General features: G+C 37.0%; 1 protein-coding gene across 10 annotated transcripts in view; it reads right to left on the reverse strand.

Annotated features, from left to right (window-relative positions):
* The window catches only part of Clcn3 (chloride voltage-gated channel 3), a 94067-nt gene that overhangs the window by 24284 nt on the left and 45500 nt on the right, over nucleotides 1-24283 (reverse strand). For all 10 annotated transcript variants that reach the window (XM_075986839.1, XM_075986835.1, XM_075986838.1 and 7 more), the window contains 4 exons: nucleotides 8587-8744; nucleotides 5041-5140; nucleotides 2992-3179; nucleotides 563-685 (listed from right to left, as the gene is read on the reverse strand). In XM_075986839.1, the coding sequence (XP_075842954.1) occupies nucleotides 563-685; nucleotides 2992-3179; nucleotides 5041-5140; nucleotides 8587-8744 (569 nt within the window). The remainder of the gene's footprint in view (nucleotides 1-562; nucleotides 686-2991; nucleotides 3180-5040; nucleotides 5141-8586; nucleotides 8745-24283) is intronic.

The raw sequence follows: 24283 nt of genomic DNA on the forward strand, positions 1-24283 counted from the left end.
TAGAAAAAAAATTAAATAAATAACAGAATTAAATGAGTTCAAGCCTAAGTATTATTCTCCTTTAAATTACTATAGATGAGATAAAAAATAAGTACCGATATTACTGACCTACTGTGGTCAAATTTTGTCCTTAAAATGCAAAATGATCAAATTTATGAGTCATTAGCTTATTTAACCTAGTCAGCAGTCTTAGAAAGGAAGGATACATTACAATCAGTCAAACAGCAAAACATAACTAATCCACCAAAGAACTACAGGCCATAAAGCATTTCTGAAGTTTTTGTTGTTTAAACTTACTCATGAGCTATATATTAGTGGTGAAAGACGTGTGTGTGTGTGTGCACGCCCGCACGTGTGTATGTGAGAGAGAGAAAGAAAGAGAGATTGATTGATGATAATCAACCTCTATACTACAGGTTAAACCATCTCTTCAGCCCCCAGCTTATACTTAATTTTCTTTTTTTATAATTACAAAAAAAATATCCCTATTTTCTAAAAAAGTACAATTCCTAAAGATAAAAGGCAACATAGTTTTCAAACAATGACTAACTACATGGCTTACCTCTGGAATTCCAGAGCCACAGGCATACGGAGCAAATACTTTCACCAAAGAAACTGCAAGAAAGGCAAAACTCAAAGCCCAAAAGATGTACATTATGTAGTTCATGATATAAGATCCAGGGCCCTAAAAAGCAAAAACAGCTTAGAGTATGAACATGAGTTTTACAGTGTACCACTAACTCAAGTACCTGCCACATTAGATACTTACATAAAATTTATCACTACTGTTATTAGTATTTTTGGATTTGGGATTCAGATATTCACCCAGGCTCAAAGCTCCAAGTTCAAGAAATGCTCTTGCTTCAGCTTCCTAAGTAGCTGAGAGTACAACCACATGCCACTACATACACAATTGGGTAAAAGTTTGAAAAGTCTCTTGGTTTATTTCCACAATGATAAAAGCTTTATATGAACAAAGTGTTTAAGTAGAATCCAAAAGCTAATCACTATACATAGTAAGAAGCCTTATTTCCATTTGGTAAATTTTCTAGTTTTCATGATTTCTAAAGTCTTGTTATACAGATACATAAGCACTGACCTATGCCTATCCACAAATGTTTTAGAAATTGTTAGTAGAGGTAAATGGTGTTGGCACTTGGATTTTTGCTTTCTTTTGTAGACTTCTTATTTGTTTGTTTGTTTATTTAATGTGTAGATGTGTTTGGTTGTGTAAGTTTATTGAACCACAAGCATGTAGCAGCCCACAGAATACTGAAAAGGATAATGTGAGTCTCTGGAAATGGAATCAGAGCTATGAGCTTCCATGTGGTGCTGAGAACTGAGCTCTGGTCCTCTGCATGAGCAGTGACCACCCTTAACCATTGAACCATCTCTCCAAAGGCTGCACTCAGCTTTTATTCTGTTTCAATTCTCCTGAAGACCATTAAACTGACTTTAATTAAGCAGGGTAAAAAACAAATGGAATATAATCCAAAAATATTATTTTGACCTAATTTTGGCTATAATGAAAAATTTTAAAATATATCCATGGAGCTGGAGAGACGGCTCCACGGTTAAGAGCACTGGACTGTTCATCCAGAAGCCCGGAGTTCAGTTCCGAGCACCACATGGTGCACATAACCTTCTCTAGTGAGATCAGATTCCTTCTTCTGAGATGCATGAAAACAGAGCACTCATACACATAAAATAGATGAATAAACAAGTCTTAAAATATAGAGATGTATACCCATATGTGAATACACAAGTGTTGAATCTAATAACCTAAATTTAAGCTTTATTACAGAACATCATTGTAATAATATGACTAAATATTGTAGTACTGCAAAGAAAAACATATGCCTTTCCACCATCTACAAATACATAAGCATAGTTCCACTCCAAGACCTGCTAACCCTCTTTGTTTGGAGGCACATTTCCTGGAAAGTGGAGATCATCTCAGAAAACTCTAACAATACACAATGCAGAGATCAATGGGTTGTAGGGAGTCCAGATCCACTGGATACGTCTATACCACAGTTCCTGCATTATTCTCAGTGGGCAGGGGACAGAAAAAATTTAAGAACCAAAATACCAGGAATTCTACCTTAAAACAGTATCTCCTAGAAAAAGGCAGCATTAGCAAGGTCAGAACAATGGCAGTATTAATAGACCCATTAAATGTGGAAAGGTAGAAAATTTCACAGGACCCCACGGCTAGACAAAGAACTATAGAAACCAACACCAGCTACAAGCATTAGCCTCTTCCAATACAAATGGCCAATGTTAGTTATCCAATACAAATGGCCAGCTGCAAAAATAGACAAACAAAACCAGGCTCAACAGGATATATTTACAAATTCATGCGCGCGCGCGCGCGCACACACACACACACACACACACACACACACACACACACACACACACATTACCTAACAATAATAAAAGACTAGCAAAGAGTAAGGGGGCCATAGAAAGAGTTGGAAGAAGGGTACCTGGGAGGGGATGGACAAAGGAAAGGAGGTATTTCTATTTTAATTAAAAATGTATCTTAAACAAAAAAATATAAAAATGTATGAATTCTTTTAAAGTATTTCAACCTAGAAAGGCTGATTTTATAAATTATAAAATATATCTCGTACTTCCATAATCCATTTTCCAATCTTAGTGACATAATACATTAATCCATGTATTAACCTTACACAGCTTCTTGTTGCACTAACTATACTTCTCTGCCACAGCTTGAAATAATCTGTCATAACCCACGTGACTCATATGATCATGCATTTAATGACACAAAAGCTACTTGAAACAATCTGCCTTTGTTCTCATTGTATTTAAAGATTTTTCCATTCCTCTCTGCTACATACAGACTTTACCTTTTTATCCTTAAGTATATATTATAATCAGCTAATATGTGATTAATCCTATAGCTACTGGAATTGGACAGATCTATCTGTATCAATGACTAACTCATCTTGAGCGAAGACATACCTCTGCTTGACCTATGATTAACTCAGCCCATGTTTTCCACTGTGGACATTTATCCCTCTCTTCAAACGTTGTTTCATTAGAGCCCCAACAACACTGTTCATGGTTGTACCACAATGCACGGAGGCAAATGCCCTCCTTCAGGTCAGTCATCCAGTCAGCAGCAATGTCTATTAATCCAGCCAGGGCACCTGTAAGAATAATGCATTGGAAATGTTCCAAAATATAAGTCTATTTAGGGACAGTTGAAACTATCTAGTTAAAAGATTAATAAAAAGCAAAAAATCTTCCTATAAATAAAGGGTGAATTAGGAACTATTATCTAAGTTTAAGATTTAAAATTTTAATTTTTTTAATTTATTTTTATTTTTTTTGAAAAGAAAAAATTTCCGTCTCCTCCCAGCCTCCCATTTCCCTCCCCCTCCTCCCACTCCTCTCCCCCTCCCCCCTACTCCTCTCCCCCTCCTTCTCCAGTCTGAAGAGCAGTCAGGGTTCCCTGCCCTGTGGAAAGTCCAAAGTCCTCCCCTCTCCATCCTGGTCTAGAAAGGTGAACATCCAATTTTATTTTTAATTTTTAAAAATTTTAAATTTTAAATACAATTTTAAAATTGTAAATAGCTCTATTTTAAAATAAAAGTGATATTCTTTGCCTGGAATTAAAACTGACACGTCATTAAAATTAATTGCAATTTTAGAAAGAGAAAAAGTTATTTTAAAACCATTAAAACACATTCAAAAGACAAGGAGCTTCACAACTCTGGCAACTGAAGTCAGGATGTTTAATTAGCATGTTTCCACCCTAACTTTCATCAGTAGACTCAGAAATGATAAAGACCTCACAGTTCGACGTGGTGGTACACATCTTCAACATCAGCACTTGGAAGGCAGACTAAGGCTAATCTCTGTAAGTTTGAGGCCAGTCTTTGTCTACATATCAAATTCCAGTACTGTCAGAGCTACATGGAAATTGTCTCAAAACAGACAAGATAATAAAATAAAATGTCCATTAAATATAAGTAAGGAACTTCACATCATTCACTGAATTACTTCATAATAAATTTAATTTTTTTCTCAATTAAGAGAAAGCTATACATATGAAGATTACCTTACTGACAGAATACTAAAAATCATAAAGCTATGCTCAATTCTAGATCATTCTTATCAAAAGAAATAAATGGGTCACACAGACTTTTTTTTTAAAGATTCACTTTCTTATTTTATGCTGATGGATATTATACCTGCATGCATGTATTATGTATTATGTATGCATGTATACCACATGCATGTCTGGTGCCATGGATCTTCAGGACCTGGAGATCCAGACAGTTGTGAGCTGCCAAGAGGGTGCTGGGAATTGAAACTGGGTCCTCTACAGAAGAACCCAGTGCTCCTAACCCGTTAATCATTTCTCCAGCCGCCAGAACACAAAATTCTTAGGCATGCCAGTTTTCAATACTTTTTTCTTTTCTCCACAAATACCTACTGTTTCATGTTTTCTGTTTTACAAGACAGAAGTCGAGAATAATTAACTATCCCTATGGTACTCAGACCCTCGGCTGCTAGCTGCTCACCTCCACTCTCCAGGGAACAGACCATGAACCTTCACTTCTCTTGTGCTGTCTCACATCTGTAACATGGTTAAGATGACTCTAATGATGGAGACAGCCACGAGGTTAAATACATGCAGAGCTGCTAGAATACTGCATGAGAACAAGTACTAGCTACTGAGTATGATACTAAAATACAAGACACTTCACTCATCCAAACCATTTGCTTTCACTGATAAGGAAACTTGAGTCAGCCAAGTTGGTGAGACCAAGTGCCAGAGCCAAAATTAGACTCAGAAATCTCTGCCTCCTGGCCTTATATTTAACTTCTGTTTTTGTTTTTTTGTTTTTTTTTTTTACCAAGAGAAACAAACACTCTAAGGGGGAAAAAAAACAAAAACAAAAACCAACAATCTAATGTACCTAAAAATCAAGGCAAGGAAGAGTGAGTCCTTCAGTTAACTTCAAAACCAAACCAAAGTTTTGCCATAAACTTTTTCCTTACCTGAAGCCAGTCCTGTCAAGGTAACTACAAGCCATCCTGACCAGGCATCATATAGACTTTTTGTCATTTCCCATGCTGATTCCTTTTTTTTACTATTGATCTGAAATTAAAAATATTTGTTTCAATTTTTAAACTGTATTTCTACAATTTTTGAGTTTAGTTTTCTCAAGTTATCACACAAAAAAATGGGACAAAAATCACTCTGTAGGATGTACCTAAAACCCAGAGAATAAACACCATGCAGAGATCTGTATTTTAAAGCAGAACCTCTGGATTTGAGTGTGAGGGGCCCATAAGTCACACGGAAATCCGAACTACATCAAATCCAAATTTTAACTGCTACACACAGATAACTTACACATCAGAAGTCAGATAATAGCTGAAAACGTCTGGCCTCAGTACTTAAGTAAAATACAATTGTGTTTAAAAGCGGTGGTGGCGCACGCCTTTAATCCCAGCACTCGGGAGGCAGAGGCAGGCGGATCTCTGTGAGTTCGAGACCAGCCTGGTCTACAAGAGCTAGTTCCAGGACAGGCTCCAAAGCCACAGAGAAACCCTGTCTCGAAAAACCAAAAAAAAAAAAAAAAAAAAAAAAAAAATAAGACAGAAAATGCTTATAAATAGAGTCACATGGGTAAAGAGACAGCCCCAAAGCTACAGAACTGTGAATACATAGAAGCAGAGCTTCAATCCCACTTGTAACAGCCAAAGACTCTTTCGTCACTATGTAAGCCAGAAGAAAGTGTCCTCAGCTGACTGTGAGTGCAGGCTGTTAAGAGATTAACAAGAAAGAGCTGGGTGGTGGTGGCGCACGCCTTTAATCACAGCACTCGGGAGGCAGAGGCAGGGGGATCTCTGTGAGTTAGAGACCAGCCTTATTTACAAGAGCTAGTTAGTTCCAGGACAAGCTTCAAAGCTATAGAGAAACCTTGTCTCAAAAACCAAAACGAGAGAGAGAGAGAGAGAGAGAGAGAGAGAGAGAGAGAGAGAGAGAGAGAGAAGAAAGATATTTGCACACACACCTGTCTTCCTAAGAATGTTCTAAGCCCATTCCTAACTAGCTTCTTTGTCTTACTGATAGCTTAGCTTTCAGAGCTCTACTGTACAATCCTGGACTTCACCACTCACCCATCCTGTGGGAAAGCTACAGCTGGAATTTCAATATACTGATCTATTTAAAGCCACAGGGACCAATTAAAGACACAGTAAATTCTATGGTGACTTAAGAAATTACATTCCTTTCATAACAGAAGTACCCAACCAAACACAGATATCAACTACTTTTAGAATTGTCTTAAAAAGTCACTAAATTCCATTTTGCTTTTCCTTGATACAAATAAGCATGTTTTTGAGAGATAATATTAAATCATTTCGGAGTTTGTTATTCTTGTTCCTCTGTTTGCACATAACAGTCATTTAATAAACACTTGCTATGATGTTTTCAGAATAGAAACACAGTGTATGCACCAATCAACAAAAATATAGATGTTTATCAATATGATATTGGTCAAAAAAGCTGTAATGCATATAAAGATGTAATATTACTTGTCACTATGTAAAGCAAATTAAAAACAATGTAAAGTATTTTTACTCGGTGGTAGTTTTCTGATACTTATACTATGATACTATCTAATAAAAATTGCCAATATAGACTAGATTTAAAAAAAGTGGTTCTCAGAAGAAAAATTCACAAACAAACAAAAAGGCCCATGAAACCCCCTGAAGCTTTGAAAGAAAATTGTATGTGCCATGAGTTAAATTCCCAGGACAAAACCTAGCCAACCAACCAACCACTGTCCACATCTAATAATCTACACAGATCAGCAAACAGTATTTGCAAAATGATAATTTCATGTTAAGAAAGTATATCCTCAAAGTTGGAGGTGAAGCAATGGATTTTACTGTAACGAAAGGTGGTGTCAGTGAAGACGACCTCAGAGTGAACACAACGACTACTCTTCTAGAACACTTGCTATTTCATTCTCTCAGGAAATAGCTATGAGAATCTAAAATGGCTAGTCAAACACTCATAGCTTTTCAAACTATACTTGTGCGATGCTGGATTCCTTTTTTAATTCTTTAAGCAAAAAAAATAACATTAGAATGCAAAAGCAGATATAAAAATCCACCAGTCTTATTAAGCCAGGCAATCATGAGGGGAAAACAAAACACAAAAAACTCTGCAAATACTTCTTTATTTTATAACATGTATTATCTTTATATAATATTAGTTAGGTTTACAAATAGTGTGTTTGTGGTCATAATTTTTAAGTGAATTAGTATTTTTTAAATGTTCTAAATTTTAGTACTTAACAGGGAACTATTAACTTATATAAACAAAAGTTTCTTGAGGTTTCTCAATACTTTTTCTAGTTCAAAGGACATGTGAATAAAAAAAGAAAGAAAGAAAGAAAGAAAGAAAGAAAGAAAGAAAGAAAGAAAGAAAGAACCGCTGGATGAGAACAGCCAGTTTGTGTGTTTCTTCTCAGTTACCCTCAGGTCAAGAGCAGCTGAACAATCCTCACTTTCATACACAGCACAATCTATCGCAGCTCAGCTTCACATAAAAACAGACACCAACCAAAATATCATAACTAATTTGTATGAACTTAGTTTTATAGTAAATTCCAGACAATAAATAAATAAGCTTTAAAAATCTGGAACTTTTATTTCAAAGAAATTTTCTTTCTCTTTTTGAAAAATGATGCTTTAGATTATAGCACTTTGTGCTCACTGCACTGTGGGATTTTGGGGTAGTTTTGTTTGAGACAGGTCTCCTGCACCTCAGCTTCTTGGTTACTGAAATTATAGGCAAGCACGACAATACTTCAATTTTATTTATTTTTCCCCTAAGGAAAAAAAATGGGGGCTGGAGAGATGGCTCAGCAGTTAGAGCACTGGCTGCTCTTCCAGAAGACCCAAGTTCAATTCCTAGCACCCAGATGGCAGCTTAGAACTGTCTGTCTTCAGTTCCAGAGAATCTGGCACCCTCACACAGATATACATGCAGGCAAGACACCAATGCACATGAAATAAAAATAAATCATTAAAAAAATCAAAAACAAACACAGTGGCTTGCTATGCACACACAAAGCTTTATCCAGGATCTAATTTGAGAAGTATCTCAGCATGTACTGCTAAGAAAGGAAATGTTAAAAAACAGCAAAATCCTACAAAACCTTTCTTTTCTCAGTACATTATCTCCCTTTTGCATTAGTCTTCTGCAACAGGGTTCTTTTTGCTTTAGCAGCTGAGATGCTGAAAGAAAGCATCCTGGAGTCCTCACTCAACTCCTATGCTGCACTTCTCCCTTTCCTTTGTATTTTGTCTAATTTTATTTCTTTTTTTTAATTACCTCAATTTCAGAAAGAACAGGGTATAAATAACTAAAAGAGATAAACAATGACAAAGAGGGAAAATGTATCATGTATGACATGTCAAATATATTTTAATGCCTATCAATTTGGTGAACTGAGATCATTGGCAGAAGTGTAATTTTAAATGATCCATTTTGCACTACTTATATAAAATACTGAAAACACTTACTCGTCTGTGCCTTTCTCTGTCTTTACACTTCTCTCGAACCCAATCAATAGTATGAAAATCATCGTATGTACCAACACCTGGGATCGGCTCATCCAAAAGATCCAGCAAGTGTGTAGAGCTATTAATGCTGCCTCCATTTGTCATTGTATAATGAGTTCCTGCAGAGAGAAACAGAAAAAAGAGCTTATTTTATGTTAACAGTGACTTTTGCAACTTCCTTACAAATCGGTAAGTTACAAATGTCATCACACAATCACTGAAAAGTAGAGGAAATACTGATTATCTAAAATTTATTTCTCTTTTTGGATAAATTAAGGTAAAAGGGACACTCATGACCTTATACCAAGAAGCAGCCCAATGATCTCTGGTATTCTGGTCAAGAGGATTTTGTGTGGATTACTATTATTTACCACCACAAGATAAAACTCCAGTTAGAATACAACTTGTGAAGACTGATAAACAGAAATGATTTTCATCTGGTACAATGCAAGTAATTGCTTTCTAGTAGAAAAAATAACTCAAATTATGAATTTTCTTATTGCTGCCTGTTGTTTTATTTCTTCCTGTCACAGACTATATATATTTCTCTCACCTGTTTCCTGAACTGGTTTTTTCATCATGCTGGCTCCTCATTAGGATTAAATAAATCTTTGACAAACATTTACTATATATTTTATATGTGTAAACAAACATAAAGAAGGTTCTGGGATGCTGAAAAGACAACTGGGGAACTGAAGAAATACAGAGAGCTTTTACATATGAAAATAAGTTCAGTTGGGCAGCGGTGGTGCACACCTTTAATCGCAGCACTTGGGAAGGAGGCAGGGACAGGCAGATCTCTGTGAGTTCGAGGCTAGCCTGGTCTATATGAGCTAGTAGGACAGGCTCCAAAGCTACAAAGAAACCCTATCTCAAAAAACTCAAAAAAGAAAGAAAAAAAGTTCATCCTAACGTATAAAATTTTTAAGTTTATAAATGCACTGAGCTGCCAATTATGCAAAAAGGGGCCTTAACAAAAAGTTCATAATTTAAATATAAACCCTTTGTAAAGACAAATGAGAATACCCTCCTAGGCTCTTATATCTGCATATTTAGTCTCCATTAGAAGAACTGTTTGGAAGAATTAGGAAGGGTGTTCTTGTTGGAGATGGTGTCTGGGATGGGCTCTGAGAGTTTAAAAGCCCAGCCAAGCAGAGTCTCTCTGTCTGTCTCTCTCGCCTGTTACCAATGATCCCTCAGCTCTCAGCTATTGGTCCATTGCCATGATTGACAGCTTCCCACCATGATAATGGACTAACCTGAATCTGTAAGCCAGCCCCAATTAAATGCTTTCTTTGCTAAGAGCTGCCTTAGTCATGATGTCTCTTCACAGCAATAAACAGTAACTAAGACATATACAAATAATCTCAAGTCCAAAAGTTCACTACTAGAAATTTTTCTTTAAGTTTTTATCTGTATAATCTTTGAATAAATTAAAAATTATGCACAGTGTGAGCAGAATTTTATAAAACATGTTACAGGAAAAAAAAACCCAAAACCATAAATGCCAGAGTACTTATAAACTAATCAAAAGTCAGCCAACAGTTAGAAGGAAGGATTTGTGGCATGGAAGTCACATGGTTACAGCTACTTAACTCCGCCACAGTACCACACAATAAAGTAAGGAATATATCAGTGGATGAATAAGAAAGCATTCTAACAATAGTTTAAAAAAACAGATAAAAATTGCCTTTAAAAATAGGATAAGAGCAGAACCCGGACGGCGGAGGCGGCCGGAACCCGGACGGCGGAGGCGGCCAGAGGACGCCCTCTGCAGCCGGCGGAGACCGGGCTGGGACCGGAGCGGCAGAGGAGGACACAGGCCGCAGACGGTGGGAAACATCGTGGCAGCAGAAGCAGGCTGCAGGGACCGTGCGCAACACCAAGAGCAGATCGCCCCACTACAATTAAATCAAAGAGGTAGGCCTTTGGTTGTGGAGGTCCCTGGCAAAGGAGGAGCCGGATCCTATTCCTGAAGACCCTTCTGAGGGGTTAGAGGGATCTTGGCCCCCTGGCAGGAACCAGGAAACAGAGCAAGGGCATTTTGTAGGAGGAGCCCCTGGCCAGCAGGGAAACTTGAACTAGTTTTAACAGACCCCTTAGACAGCATCGATAGGAGGAGATGAGCAGGCGCCAAGGCAAGAATTCACCCAATAATCTGAAAAACAGCATGAAAACACCAGAACCCAATGATCTTACAACAGAAGGTCTTCAACACCCTAACACAGAAGAAGTGGAAAAAAATTGACTTTATGAAAGCAATAGAGTCCCTTAAACAACATGTGAAAAATGCCCTTAGAGAAATGGATGAGAAGTATAACCAAAAATTTGAAGAAATGAGTAAATACGTAAATGATACCCTGGGAAACCAAGAAAGAACGATCAAACAGGTAATGGAAACAGTTCAAGAATTGAAAACTGAAATGGAAGCAAGGAAGAAAACACAAACTGAGGACCAGCTGGATATGGAAAATCTAGGTCAACGAGCAGAGCCTACAGAAACAAGCATAATCAATAGAATACAAGAAATAGAAGAAAGAATCTCAGATTCTGAGGACACCATAGAGAAAATAAACGCACTGATCCAAGAAAACTGCAAAGCCAACAAATTCTCATCACAAAACATTCAGGAATTATGGCACACAATAAAAAGACCAAACCTAAGAATAATAGGAATAGAAGAAGGAGAAGAATCACAGCTCAAAGGCCCAGAAAATATTTTTAACAAAATTATGGAAGAAAACTTTCCCAACATAAAGAAAGATATTCCTTTGAATATTCAAGAAGCATACAGAACACCAAACAAACTGGATCAAAGAAAAACATCCCCTCGCCATATAATAATCAAAACACAAAATATACAGGTTAAAGAAAGAATACTAAGAGCTGCAAAGGAAAAAGGCCAAGTAACTTATAAAGGTAAACCGATCAGACTTACACCTGATTTCTCTATGGAAACAATGAAAGCCAGAAGGTCCTGGATAGAAGTACTGCAGACGCTAAGAGACCATGGAAGCAAGCCCAGACTACTATACCCAGCCAAGTTTTCGTTCACTATAAATGGAGAAAACAAGACATTCCAGGATAAGAACAAATATAAACAATATGTAGCCACGAATTCAGCCCTACAGAAACAGAAGGAAAATCGCAACCCAAGGAATCCAACATTGCCAACACTGCCTACAATAACTGAGGCATCTAGCGACCCTTCACTAGCACAACTCAAAGAAGGGAGACACAAATTCTACTTCCAAAAACAATAGGACTATCTGGAGTAAACAACCACTGGTCATTAATATCACTTAATATTAATGGTCTCAATTCACCTATAAAAAGGCACAGGATAAGAGACTGGATACAAAAACAGGATCCAACATTCTGCTGTTTGCAAGAAACATATCTCAACCACAAAGACAGGCATCTACTCAGAGTAAAGGGTTGGGAAAAGGTCTTTCAAGCAAATGGTACTAAGAAAAAAGCAGGTGTGGCCATATTAATTTCTAACAAAACTGACTTCAAACTAAATTCAATCAGAAGAGATGGAGATGGACACCTTATACTCATAACAAGAACAATTCGTCAGGATGACGTCTCAATCCTGAATATTTACGCCACTAATATAAAAGCACCCACTTATGTGAAAGAAATATTACTAAAACTCAAGGCAGACATCAAACCACACACACTAGTAGTAGGAGACTTCAATACACCTTTCTCACCAATGGACAGGTCAATCAGACAGAAACCTAATAGAGAAGTAAGAGAACTACTGGAGGTAATGAAGCAAATGGACGTAAGAGACATCTATAGAACATTCCACCCAAATACGAAAGAATATACCTTCTTCTCTGCAGCTCATAGAACCTTCTCGAAAATTGACCACATACTCGGAAACAAAGGAAACCTCCACAGATACAAAAAAATATCAGTGTCCACCTGTGTCTTATCAGATCACCACGGATTAAAGTTAGAATTCAACAACAATCCTGCCTCCAGAAAGCCGACAATCTCATGGAAACTAAACAGTCAACTACTGAACCACACCTGAGTCAAGGAAGAAATTAAAAAGGAAATTAAAGTCTTCCTTGAATTCAATGAAAATAAAGGGACAACATACTCAAACCTATGGGACACTATGAAAGCAGTGCTAAGAGGAAAGTTCATAGAACTAAGTGCCCACTTAAAGAAAACAGAAAAAGCATACATCAGAGACTTAACAGCACACCTGAAAGCTTTAGAAAAAAAGAAGCAGACGTGCCCAGGAGGAGTAGAAGACTGGAAATAATCAAACTGAGGGCAGAAATCAACAAAATAGAAACACAGAAAACAGTCCAAAGAATCAATGAAACAAAAAGTTGGTTCTTGGAGAAAATCAACAAGATTGACAAACCCCTAAACAAACTAATTAAATGACAGAGAGAGAACACACAAATAAATAAGATCAGAAATGAAAAGGGGGACATAACCACAGACACAGAGGAAATTCAGAGACTCATTAGATCTTACTACAAAAGCCTGTATGCCACAAAACTGGCAAATGCAAAAGAAATGGACATTTTCTTAGATAAGTACCATATACCAAAGCTAAACCAAGACCAGGTGAATGATCTAAATAGACCTGTTAGTCGCGAAGAACTAGAAACCGTTATCAAAAATCTCCCTTCCAAAAAACAGCCCAGGACCAGATGGTTTCAATGCAGAATTCTACCAGAACTTCCAAGAAGAGCTAATACCTATACTCCTTAATGTATTTCACAATATAGAAACAGAAGAGTCATCACCAAATTCCTTTTATGAAGCTACAGTTACCCTGATACCAAAACCACACAAAGACCCAACCAAGAAAGAGAATTACAGGCCTATCTCACTCATGAATATCGACGCAAAAATTCTCAATAAAATACTGGCAAACTGAATCAAAGAACACATTAGAAAAATCATGATCAAGTAGGCTTCATTCCAGAGATGCAGGGCTGGTTCAACATACGCAAATCTATCAATGTAATCTACCATATAAATAAACTGAAAGAAAAAAACCATATGATCATTTCATTAGATGCTGAAAAAGCATTTGACAAAATTCAACACCCCTTTATGATAAAAGTCTTGGAGAGATTAGGGATACAAGGGTCATACCTAAATATAATAAAAGCTATTTACAGCAAGCCAACAGCTAAGATTAAATTAAACGGAGAAAACCTCAAAGCCATCCCACTAAAATCAGGAACACGACAAGGATGTCCACTCTCTCCATACCTCTTCAATATAGTGCTTGAAGTTCTAGCAATAGCAATAAGACAACATAAGGGAATCAAGGGGTTTCATATCGGAAAAGAAGAAGTTAAGCTCTCATTATATGCAGATGATATGATAGTATACATAAGCGACCCCAAAAATTCTACCAAAGAACTCCTACAGCTGATAAACACCTTTAGTAATGTGGCAGGATACAGGATCAACTCCAAAAAATCAGTGGCCTTCCTATACACTAAGGATAAGGAAACAGAAAGGGAAATTAGAGAAGCATCACCTTTCACAATAGCCACAAATAGCATAAAATATCTTGGGGTAACTCTGAGCAAGGATGTGAAAGATCTATTTGACAAGAACTTTAAGTCTTTGAAGAAAGAAATTGAAGAGAACACCAGAAAATGGAAGGATCTCCCTTGCTCCTGGATTGGGAGGATCAACATAATAAAAATGGCAATTCTACCAAAAGCAATCTATAGATTCAATGCAATCCCCATCAAAATTCTTCACAGATCTGGAGAAAACAATAATCAACTTTATATGGAAAAACAAAAAACCCAGGATTGCCAAAACAATCTTATACAACAAAGGATCATCTGGAGGCATTACCATCCCTGACTACAAACTCTACTACAAAGCTACAGTATTAAAAACAGCTTGGTATTGGCATAAAAACAGAGAAGTCGACCAATGGAATCGAATAGAAGACCCTGACATTAACCCACAAACCTATGTATACCTGATTTTCGATAAAGGAGCTAAAAGTATACAATGGAAAAAAGAGAGCATCTTCAACAATTTGTGCTGGCAAAACTGGATGTCAACCGGTAGAAGAATGAAAATAGATCCATATATATCACCATGCACAAAACTCAAGACCAAATGGATTAAAGACCTCAATATCAGCCCGAACACACTGAAAATGATAGAAGAGAAAGTGGGAAGTACTCTACAACACATGGGCACAGGAGATCACTTCCTACGTATAACCCCAGCAGCACAGACACTAAGGGCATCATTGAATAAATGGGACCTCCTGAGGCTGAGAAGCTTCTGTAAAGCAAAGGACACTGTCGCTAAGACACAAAGGCAACCTACTGACTGGGAGAAGATCTTCACCAACCCTGCAACTGACAAAGGTCTGATCTCCAAAATATATAAAGATCTCAAGAAACTAGACCGTAAAAGGCTAATCAACCCAATTATAAAATGGGGCACTGAGCTGAACAGAGAATTCTCAACAGAAGAACTTCAAATGGCCAAAAGACACTTAAGGTCATGTTCAACTTCCTTAGCGATAAGGGAAATGCAAATCAAGACAACTTTAAGATATCATCTTACACCTGACAGAATGGCTAAAATCAAAAACACCAAGGATAGCCTTTGCTGGAGAGGTTGTGGAGAAAGCGGTACACTCATCCATTGCTGGTGGGAATGCAAACTTGTGCAACCACTTTGGAAAGCAGTGTGGCAATTTTTCAGGAAATTCGGGATCAACTTACCCCTGGACCCAGCAATACCACTCTTGGGAATATACCCAAGAGAGGCCTTATCATACAACAAAAGTATATGCTCTACGATGTTCATAGCAGCATTGTTTGTAATAGCCAGAACCTGGAAACAACCTAGATGCCCTTCAATGGAAGAATGTATGAAGAAAGTATGGAATATATACATATTAGAGTAATACTCAGCAGTAAAAAACAAGGGCTTCTTGAATTTTGCATGCAAATGAATGGAAATAGAAAACACTATCCTGAGTGAGGTAAGCCATACCTAAAAAGAGGAACATGGGATGTACTCACTCATATTTGGTTTCTAGCCATAAATAAAGGACATTGAGCCTATAATTAGTGATCCTAGAGAAGCTAAATAAGGAGAACCCAAAGAAAAACATATAGGCATCCTCCTGAATATTAACCTTCATCAGGCGATGAAAGTAGACAGAGGCAGAGACCCACACTGGAGCACCGGAAATAAATCTCAAGGTCCAAATCAGGAGCAGAAGGAGAGAGAGCACGAGCAAGGAACTCAGGACCTCAAGGGGTGCACCCACACACTGAGACAATGAGGATGTTCTATCGGGAACTCACCAAGGCCAGCAGGCCTGGGTCTGAAAAACCCTGGGATAATACCGCACTCTCTGAACATAGTGGACAATGAGGACTGCTGAGAACTCAAGAACAATGGCAATGGGTTTCTGATCCTACTGCAAGTACTGGCTTTGTGGGAGCCTAGGCAGTTTGGATGCTCAACTTACTAGACCTGGATGGAGGTGGGGGTTCCTTGGACTTCCCACAGGGCAGGGAACCCTGATTGCTCTTCAGGCTGAGGAGGGGGGGTGACTTCGTTGGGGGAGGGAAATGGGAGGTGGTGGCGGGGAAGAGACAGAAATCTTTAATAAATAAATAAAATAAAATAAAAAAAAGACAATGAAAAAATAGGATAAGAAAAAGATAATGGGTAAGATTTATCACATTAGCCACAGTTTGGCAAACCCTAATCTACAGACGTTGTGCCAAAAAATAAATTTAAAATAAATAAAAACAAAAAATAAAAATGAAGTCTATTTCTTTTTTTTTTAACTTATAAGAACTAAGCAAACTTTCTAGGTGACTTTGCTTTTCTGTCTTTCTGTTGTAAACTAACTTGTCCCCTTATATGTAGAAATAAATAACCACAAGCATTTCATCAAATAAACTATCATGTAGCAACATCAGAGGCAGAGTCTTCCCCAAACACTAGGTAACATGTCTGATGTCAGCATACACTTGGGGAGTGAAGTAAGAGTGGCAAGGGGCTTCCATGCCAGCCCAAAAACGTTAGCAATGTTAAACCAACAAAACACACCATTTCCTCATCATTCAACTTTCCTAGAAACAGGTATGAAAATGTGAAAATCTACTTCCTTTTCCTTAGTAGAATTCTCTCATCTCCCTATGGAAAACACCTGAATGTTTACAGTGGGAAGGTGCAACATGTCTACAAAGACAATAATATATTGATGTAGGTGTTCAGGCAGAACTGCTCCAAGAATAAACAATTTAGTGGTATTGGCTGACAGTTTAAAGATACAATCCCTGCACTGCAATGTTCATATTCATTTATATAAAACACAAACTGTATTTAAAGCTTTACATTCTTCTATTTTGATAGAAGCTACTTTAAAGCTACACATTTTCAGAAGTAAAGTCATTTATCAAATTATAAAAGTATTTGTGATAGCTCAACAAATATAAGAATATCTACATTGCTTTCTTTTTTGTTTGTCCGTTTGTTTTGAGACAGGATTTCTCTGGGCAGTTCTGGCTGTCCTGGAACTTGTTTTGTAAACCAGGCTGGCCTCAAACTCACAGATTCACCTGTCTCTGTCTCCCAAGTACTAGGATTAAAGGCATGAGTCGCCACCACCCTCCAGCACAAATGTACTTCCTTATTTGGGAATAGCATGTACTTTCTCTAAATTTTACTCTTAACATAATTAAAAATATAATACATTCATACATGTTTTATATCTAGGAAAATGTTATGATTTATATAACCTGGTATATTTAATGCAAATGCAAAGACCAAACACAGAATGAACTAATGTGGTAAAATGCTAAGATTTCTGGAATTCAGATAAAGCATGGAGGACTCTTTGTATTAATGTTCACTTCTATAAGTCTGAAAATTCTTTTTTCTTCAATGCTGAGGATTGTGGATGCTAAGTGCCCTGAAATTATTTAAAGAATCCACTACAGGGATAAAGAACTAGCTCCATCAGGAAAGTAGCTGTCGTGTACACAAGAAAACCTGAGTTCAGATCTCAGAAGCTTCCTAAAAACCCAGGTGCAGTAGTGCAGTACTAGGGAAGAGAGACAGGGATCGATCTCTGGAGCTTGCTGGCTAGTTATTCTAGTCAATTAGCAAGTTCCATGCTTAGTGAGAAATCCTGTTTCCCACTCAAAGGGAAAAAAAAGAGGAGGACTATAAAGACAAGAAAACAACTGGAAAAATGTACAAAGATACAAAAATACTGACTGCTCTTCCAAAGAAACCAAATTCGGTTTCCAATAAAATCACCTGTAACTCCAGATTCAGAAGGATCCAATGTGCTTTTTTGACTTCTGCAGGCAGTCACACACGTGTGGCACACACTCATGCAGACAGAGACACACAAAAATAAGTTAATAAATACACAGATGGAGCTGGAGAGATGGCTCAGAGATTAAGAGCATTGCCTGCTCTTCCAAAGGTCCTGAGTTCAATTCCCAGCAACCGCATGGTGGCTCACAACCATCTGTAATGGGGTCTGGTGCCTTCTTCTGGCCTGCAGGCATACACACAGACAGAATGTTGTATACAAAATAAATAAATAAATAAATAAATAAATAAATAAATAAATAAATAAGTACATGGATGGATGGATGGATGAATCTTTAACAAATAATGAGGTGGAAATTGATTGAGGAAGATATCACACATCAATGTCTCTGGCCTTCACATGTAGTTGCACACGCACATGCACAAATAGAATATATGCACTATACAAACATCTCATGTATACATAAGTCAACTATTAAATGTTCTACAAGCTCCAATACTTTTGTCCCCTGTATAGCCCTTCTCTGAATAAAGCTAAAGAGCTAGAGACTTGTAGTTTCACTATTTTTCTATGCAAAACTCAAAACTTATATACCCTTCCACATGCGTGTACAATAATACATCAGCAGAACAATGAAAAGCATCTCTGAAGTATCTGTCTTTAAGACAAGCATATGGAACAGCTATTTCTCCAATACACTAGTGAACTAGAAAGTAGAAAGGGATTGCTGGTCTCATTTTATGAAATAGGAAAACAGGAGCACAACAAACACTTATATTCATAATCACATTTTGGATTTACTCTATGGAAACTATTCTAACTTGCCAATTCACAAAACTATGCAGCAAATCAAAACTTCTAACAACTAAAACTTTTCAAGAATTCAAATATTTTCTTTAGTATGGGATAACTCTAAACAGTTTGTATATATTTTGTTCCACCAAACACACACACAAACTAAATCATTAAAAAGAAGAGGAGGAAAAGACACTTTAGCCTACTCTAATACATCATAGAGATGCATTCACACCCCACATGTGCAGTAACTTTAAGGGTGTATTTCCTAACATTAACCACAGTCGGAAAGCATTTCAAATATATCATTTCTTTGTATACAGTTCATAGCAATATATGTATGTATGTATAAAAGGTTTTAATTACATATGCCAAAATGAGAAATGGAAATCAATTACATGTATATTAAATCTTTTAATAAGCAACAGATTAAACATTACCTTTCAACATCATCTTACACATGAAGTAGACAAGTTTAGACACTAACTTAAGTTCTCTTAGAGTACACTCTTTTACACTAAAACAATATTTCAAGAGTTGGCTAATATAATATGGCTTTTCTAAGACTGATATACACAAATAAGCTCCGGAAAATAAAGAGGTCTTCAAGATTAAAATAGATTGGTCAGACCTCTGCTCTTCCTTGATTATGCCTGCCTTTGACTTCAGCAAAAAAATGCCTCTTACAGGGCTGGAGAGGTGGCTCAGTGGTTAAGGGCAATGCCTGCTTTTCCAGAGGTCCTGAGTTCAATTCCCAGCAACCACATGGTGGCTCACAACCATCTATCCTCTTCTGGCCTGCAGGCATACATGGAGGCAAAAGGTTATACACATAATAAACAACTCTCAAAAAAAATTTAAAAATACATCTCTTACAACTGAATTTTATTAACCTAAACTTACAGGGTGCCCTCATTTGCTTATCTGTAAAGACAATAATGGAGGTGTAGGAGAATACCTTTTGTAACTATGAATGAAGTTCCATGACCATTATTTCCTTATCCTGTCCACATACTTCCCCTGAATATCAGAGAAAACTATTACCAGGGAAGAGTAGAACACTAAAAAAGTTAGTATTGTTGGGGCTGGAGAGATGGCTCAGTACTGAGAAAGACTCACTGCTCTTGCAGAGAACCTAAGTTCAGTTCCCAGCATCCATACAGAAGCTCACAGCCATTTGTAATTCCAGGTCCAGGGTTTATGATGCTCTCTTCTGGCCCCTGCAGGGATTGCATACATGGGGTATACATACAAACATGCATGCAAAACACTCATACATATAAAATAAGAATAAATAAATTTTTATTCAATATTATTTCCAAGTTTCAAATTAAGAATTCTAAAGGCCATACAAAAGAGAAAAGCATAAAAGCAAATACTTCGAGCACAAGAGATGACTTTTCTAGAATTCAAAAATCTATAAGGAAAATAAATGGCTTAGAATTTCTGCAAGGAGCCATATGAGGAACCCATCTTGCTCTATTAAATGAGATGTGCTGAGGAAAGATGGGAGAGAACCAAGTAAACAAGAGTCAGACTTGTGATTGGCTTCAGCCTTTTCCACTTCCTATAAGTGAAATATATAGACTATATTTACTTATAAGCTGGCCATATTAGTTTACATGATGAGTTTTTCATTCATGCTTTCTGAAAGTCATATCATTAAATGCACACACATACCACTCTTGATGAGTTGTTTAATATATTTTCTATGATGTACTTAAACATTTAGATCACTTTGACCATTGCAAACAGTATCTGAATTATATATCTTGGTTATCTTTTCCAATTAATTTCAACTTTTCCTTGTCCCCTTTTTCAAAACCCACTCCCAAATATTAAAATGGTTAAATAATCAAGTAATTATCCTCATCAAAGGGACCCTGTTTGTGTAAAAGGTCCGTATTAATATAGTACACTTTACTTCTCTTCTAGTACCACATCTTCAGCTTTTTAAAGAAAACTTTTACCCCATAAAGTCTGCAGTCTCGATCTGGAGATCTATCAGATACATGTCTCAGTCAGCACTAGGCACTGGATTTCAACTCTCTGAGGGACAGGTGGAAGAGAAAAGAAGGAAAGGAGGAAGAAATGGGAGAGAAAGAAAGAAGGGAGGGTCCATCAAAACTAGCTGCTGGATATATAAATTTCAAACAGACTGATACAAAAAATGAAGCCAATTCATTTTGACAGCTAAACTATCAAATGGAGTAAGCTTGCTCCTGCTACTTAGATTCCAAGATATTAAACTATATTAAAGACCAATCCCCCCATGAGCCTGCAACAGAGAGAGAGAGAGAGAGAGAGAGAGAGAGAGAGAGAGAGAGAGAGAGAGAGAGAGAGAGAAATAAACTTCTCTGGAGGTTTGCCCACCAAATATCTGTGCCTGCAAATCTAATATCTACTTATAGTTTCCTACCAGTTAAAATTCAGTAACAAAAACTCTGGATAAATATTTTCTTCCAGAGGACCCTAGAAAAGAAATCCCATGGCCTTAATATACTTTAATGTTAGGTTTTAGAGAATCAAATCCCAACTTTGTCACCTATTAGCTTTGTGAACCAGCACACATTACTTATTAACTTTTTAGCCCATAGGTCCATTCTGTCAGCCACTCTTAGCTTAGAGGCCAGTGTGTAGATCAGAAGCAGGTAAGTAATAAGAAAGGTTAATATTTGACAGATAAGAGGAAATAAAAAATACCTTTAATTTTATTCAAATGTTTTGGTGTCTAAGACTTCACTAGAGTTTATTATATTATGATATTCAACTAATATGATCAAATCAAATAGCATTAATCTTAACCCAAAACATTGACAATATGCAAAAGAGAAAGGAAGGAAAAAAGTATCTTCTACATTTAGGCAAGGAATTCTTCAACTGTAGAGTTGGTGGGTGGAAGTCTCAAATTTTTAACTAATAATGATTATGCTAATATATAAACAAAAGCAAGTCGCTTAGAAGTATAATCAACAACATAATTGGGGCGATTTCACAGTTCAAATATCAGCAACAGTGAAAGACTTCACTGAGTAGAAAAACTACTCAGTTAATGAACTGCAGAGTGGCCTGCAAGTGACTTCAGCAATTAACCATAAAGAAGGCTTTTCAGCGGCATTTCGTTCTTCTACAGCCATAGAACTCAATAACATTCAGACGCCCATGAAAAGAAAATGCATTATTTACTAGTTAACTGTAACCTAAACACTTATCTGTAGAAAATTTAAGTCTAGCTGCTCAGTGAAGAAACATTTCTATGATAATCTTTTCAACAAATGATCCTGAGGATAGCTATCCATGCAAAAGAATGAAACTAGACGGCTACCTCACACACATACCTGAACAAAAACTCAAATTGATCAAAAACAAAAATTAAGATTACCTAAAAGTGTATAAACCCTTAGAAGAAAATATGAGTCTTGTGACCTTTACTAATTAGGCAATTAGTAAAAGCTCCTGGCACTTGTTGAATTCGAACGTGCAATAGAGTGTTCTTAATACAGTTCTTCCAGTACAACACTGTAAGACAAGAATTATTCTCCATCTTAGAAATTTGAAAAACAAGAATAGAATATTATGAAACAAAATCAAAGTCACAACGTAAATAAGTAGTGGAATAAGTACCCAAACCTTTCATTCCAAAGTCGCTGCCACTGTATTAGTAGGGTAAAAAATAATTACATGATTGGTAAACTTATATTTTACAGTAAGTGGACACCTCTGTCAAGAGTAGGTTCAGAATGATTAGTCAATGATTAATTCCTAAGCATACCTGCTTCTGTACTTAGCCTATGGAGAACCCTATTCATAACAATCACTATGGGAACTCTGCCTTACTTCCAGGCTCCAGATCACTTTTTACTGTATTGTTTAAAATGCTACAGTAAAAAGTGTTACGGGCTGAAAGGAGCCTAAGTGATTAGAGAGCCCAGATCACAAGCAAAAGGACCAGTCTCTGGGTATCTCGAGCCCAATAAATGCCGGGTAGGTGTTACAACTGGTTTATAATTCCAGTCTTGGAGACAAGAAATCATAAAAGCACGGGGGCTAGTAAGACTACACCTACCTGTTGTTAGTTCAGACACAAATAAAGATTGCCCCGAATTAACAAGGTAAAACATGGTCGAGAGAGACTCCTAAATTACCCTCTAACCCCCATACTCACATAGACACACACGTATGCGTGTCCACGCACACACATGCACGCACATACGATAAAAAGAGAACATGTGTACTGATAGTCATGGGCAGTGTTTTGTCCTCAGCACACACTTCCAAACCTGTTGTGATAATGCATTCCCACTTTCCCCCTCAAGTTGCTCAAGACTGACCTTCCACCACAAAAAGACACCTTTACTTACACAAATTAGAACATGCCTCTAGGTGTAACTCAGAAGCTAGTCTATACGTTTGTGACTGTCGTTTACAGCATTCCTCACTGACACACTTACAGGTACATAACTAAATAAAAATCAAAGTTCAATAAATGATACTATTTAGTAAGTGGTGATTTTTTTCCACTTTTGTTTTATCTTTTAAAAAATACTGGTCAATTTCACAACCAACAATTTAAACCTAAAAGCTGACACAAAAGTAGGAAATAATAAGTATCAAGATTATCTTTTCCATAAATTAATATTCTTTATATACCTCCTGCTAGTTCTCAACATATAGTTGTTGAGCTGTATTAAATAAAAAAAAATTACAAACTGCTACAACTTTCTTACACTGAATTCAGGAATAAATTCTGTAGTTATATAAACAGCAACCTTTTTCTATGAGAAAAACATTAAAATGGCATTCTTTCAGAAAAAGGTAAACGTATCATTGCTTAATAAGATTGTCTTTCCAAAGATATGAAGGTGAATTTGGCATTCCCACTGACATTATTATTGCTATCACAGCAGACAAACATAAAGCATAACACTGAGCACCATAGAAGAAAGAAGACAGAAATCCATGTTCAGGTGTTCCCTGCCACAGAATTACGTCCGTCTTGAGCAGCGGTGCAGCTATGCCTGTTCTCTCCCTCTGAGTTTATTGATAAAGAATGGTCATCGTGGTAAGGGAAGAGAGGTAACTGCTGTAGGTTGGTAACTGAGGTCCCAGGGTTTCGGTAAATTAAACAAGCAATGGCAAGGGCTGCCACTGTGACTCAGTTGGTAGCTATTTACTTAGCATGTACAAATCCTAAATTTGATTCCCCAGCACTGCATAAACTGGGCATGGTGTACACACCTGTAATCCCAGCACTTGGGAGGTAGAGGATCAGACGTTCAAAGTCATCGTCAATGACCTTTCAAGTCCTAAGCCAGACTGTTTCAAAAGACAAAACAATTGTGCCAAGCTTGGAGCTTTGTAGTGAGTAAGGATCGGTGAGATGGTGGCTAGATCAATGACGGAACAAATGAAATATAGAAGTATATAATCTGAAATTTTGCTCAGTCATCTAGTCACATTTAAGTACTTAACAACAAAGACTTAGAAGCTTATATAAAATCCAAAAGAAGGCATACAATTAACGGG

Source organism: Microtus pennsylvanicus, chromosome 9 (genome assembly GCF_037038515.1).
Source record: "Microtus pennsylvanicus isolate mMicPen1 chromosome 9, mMicPen1.hap1, whole genome shotgun sequence".
NCBI classification, from domain to species: Eukaryota; Metazoa; Chordata; class Mammalia; order Rodentia; family Cricetidae; genus Microtus; species Microtus pennsylvanicus.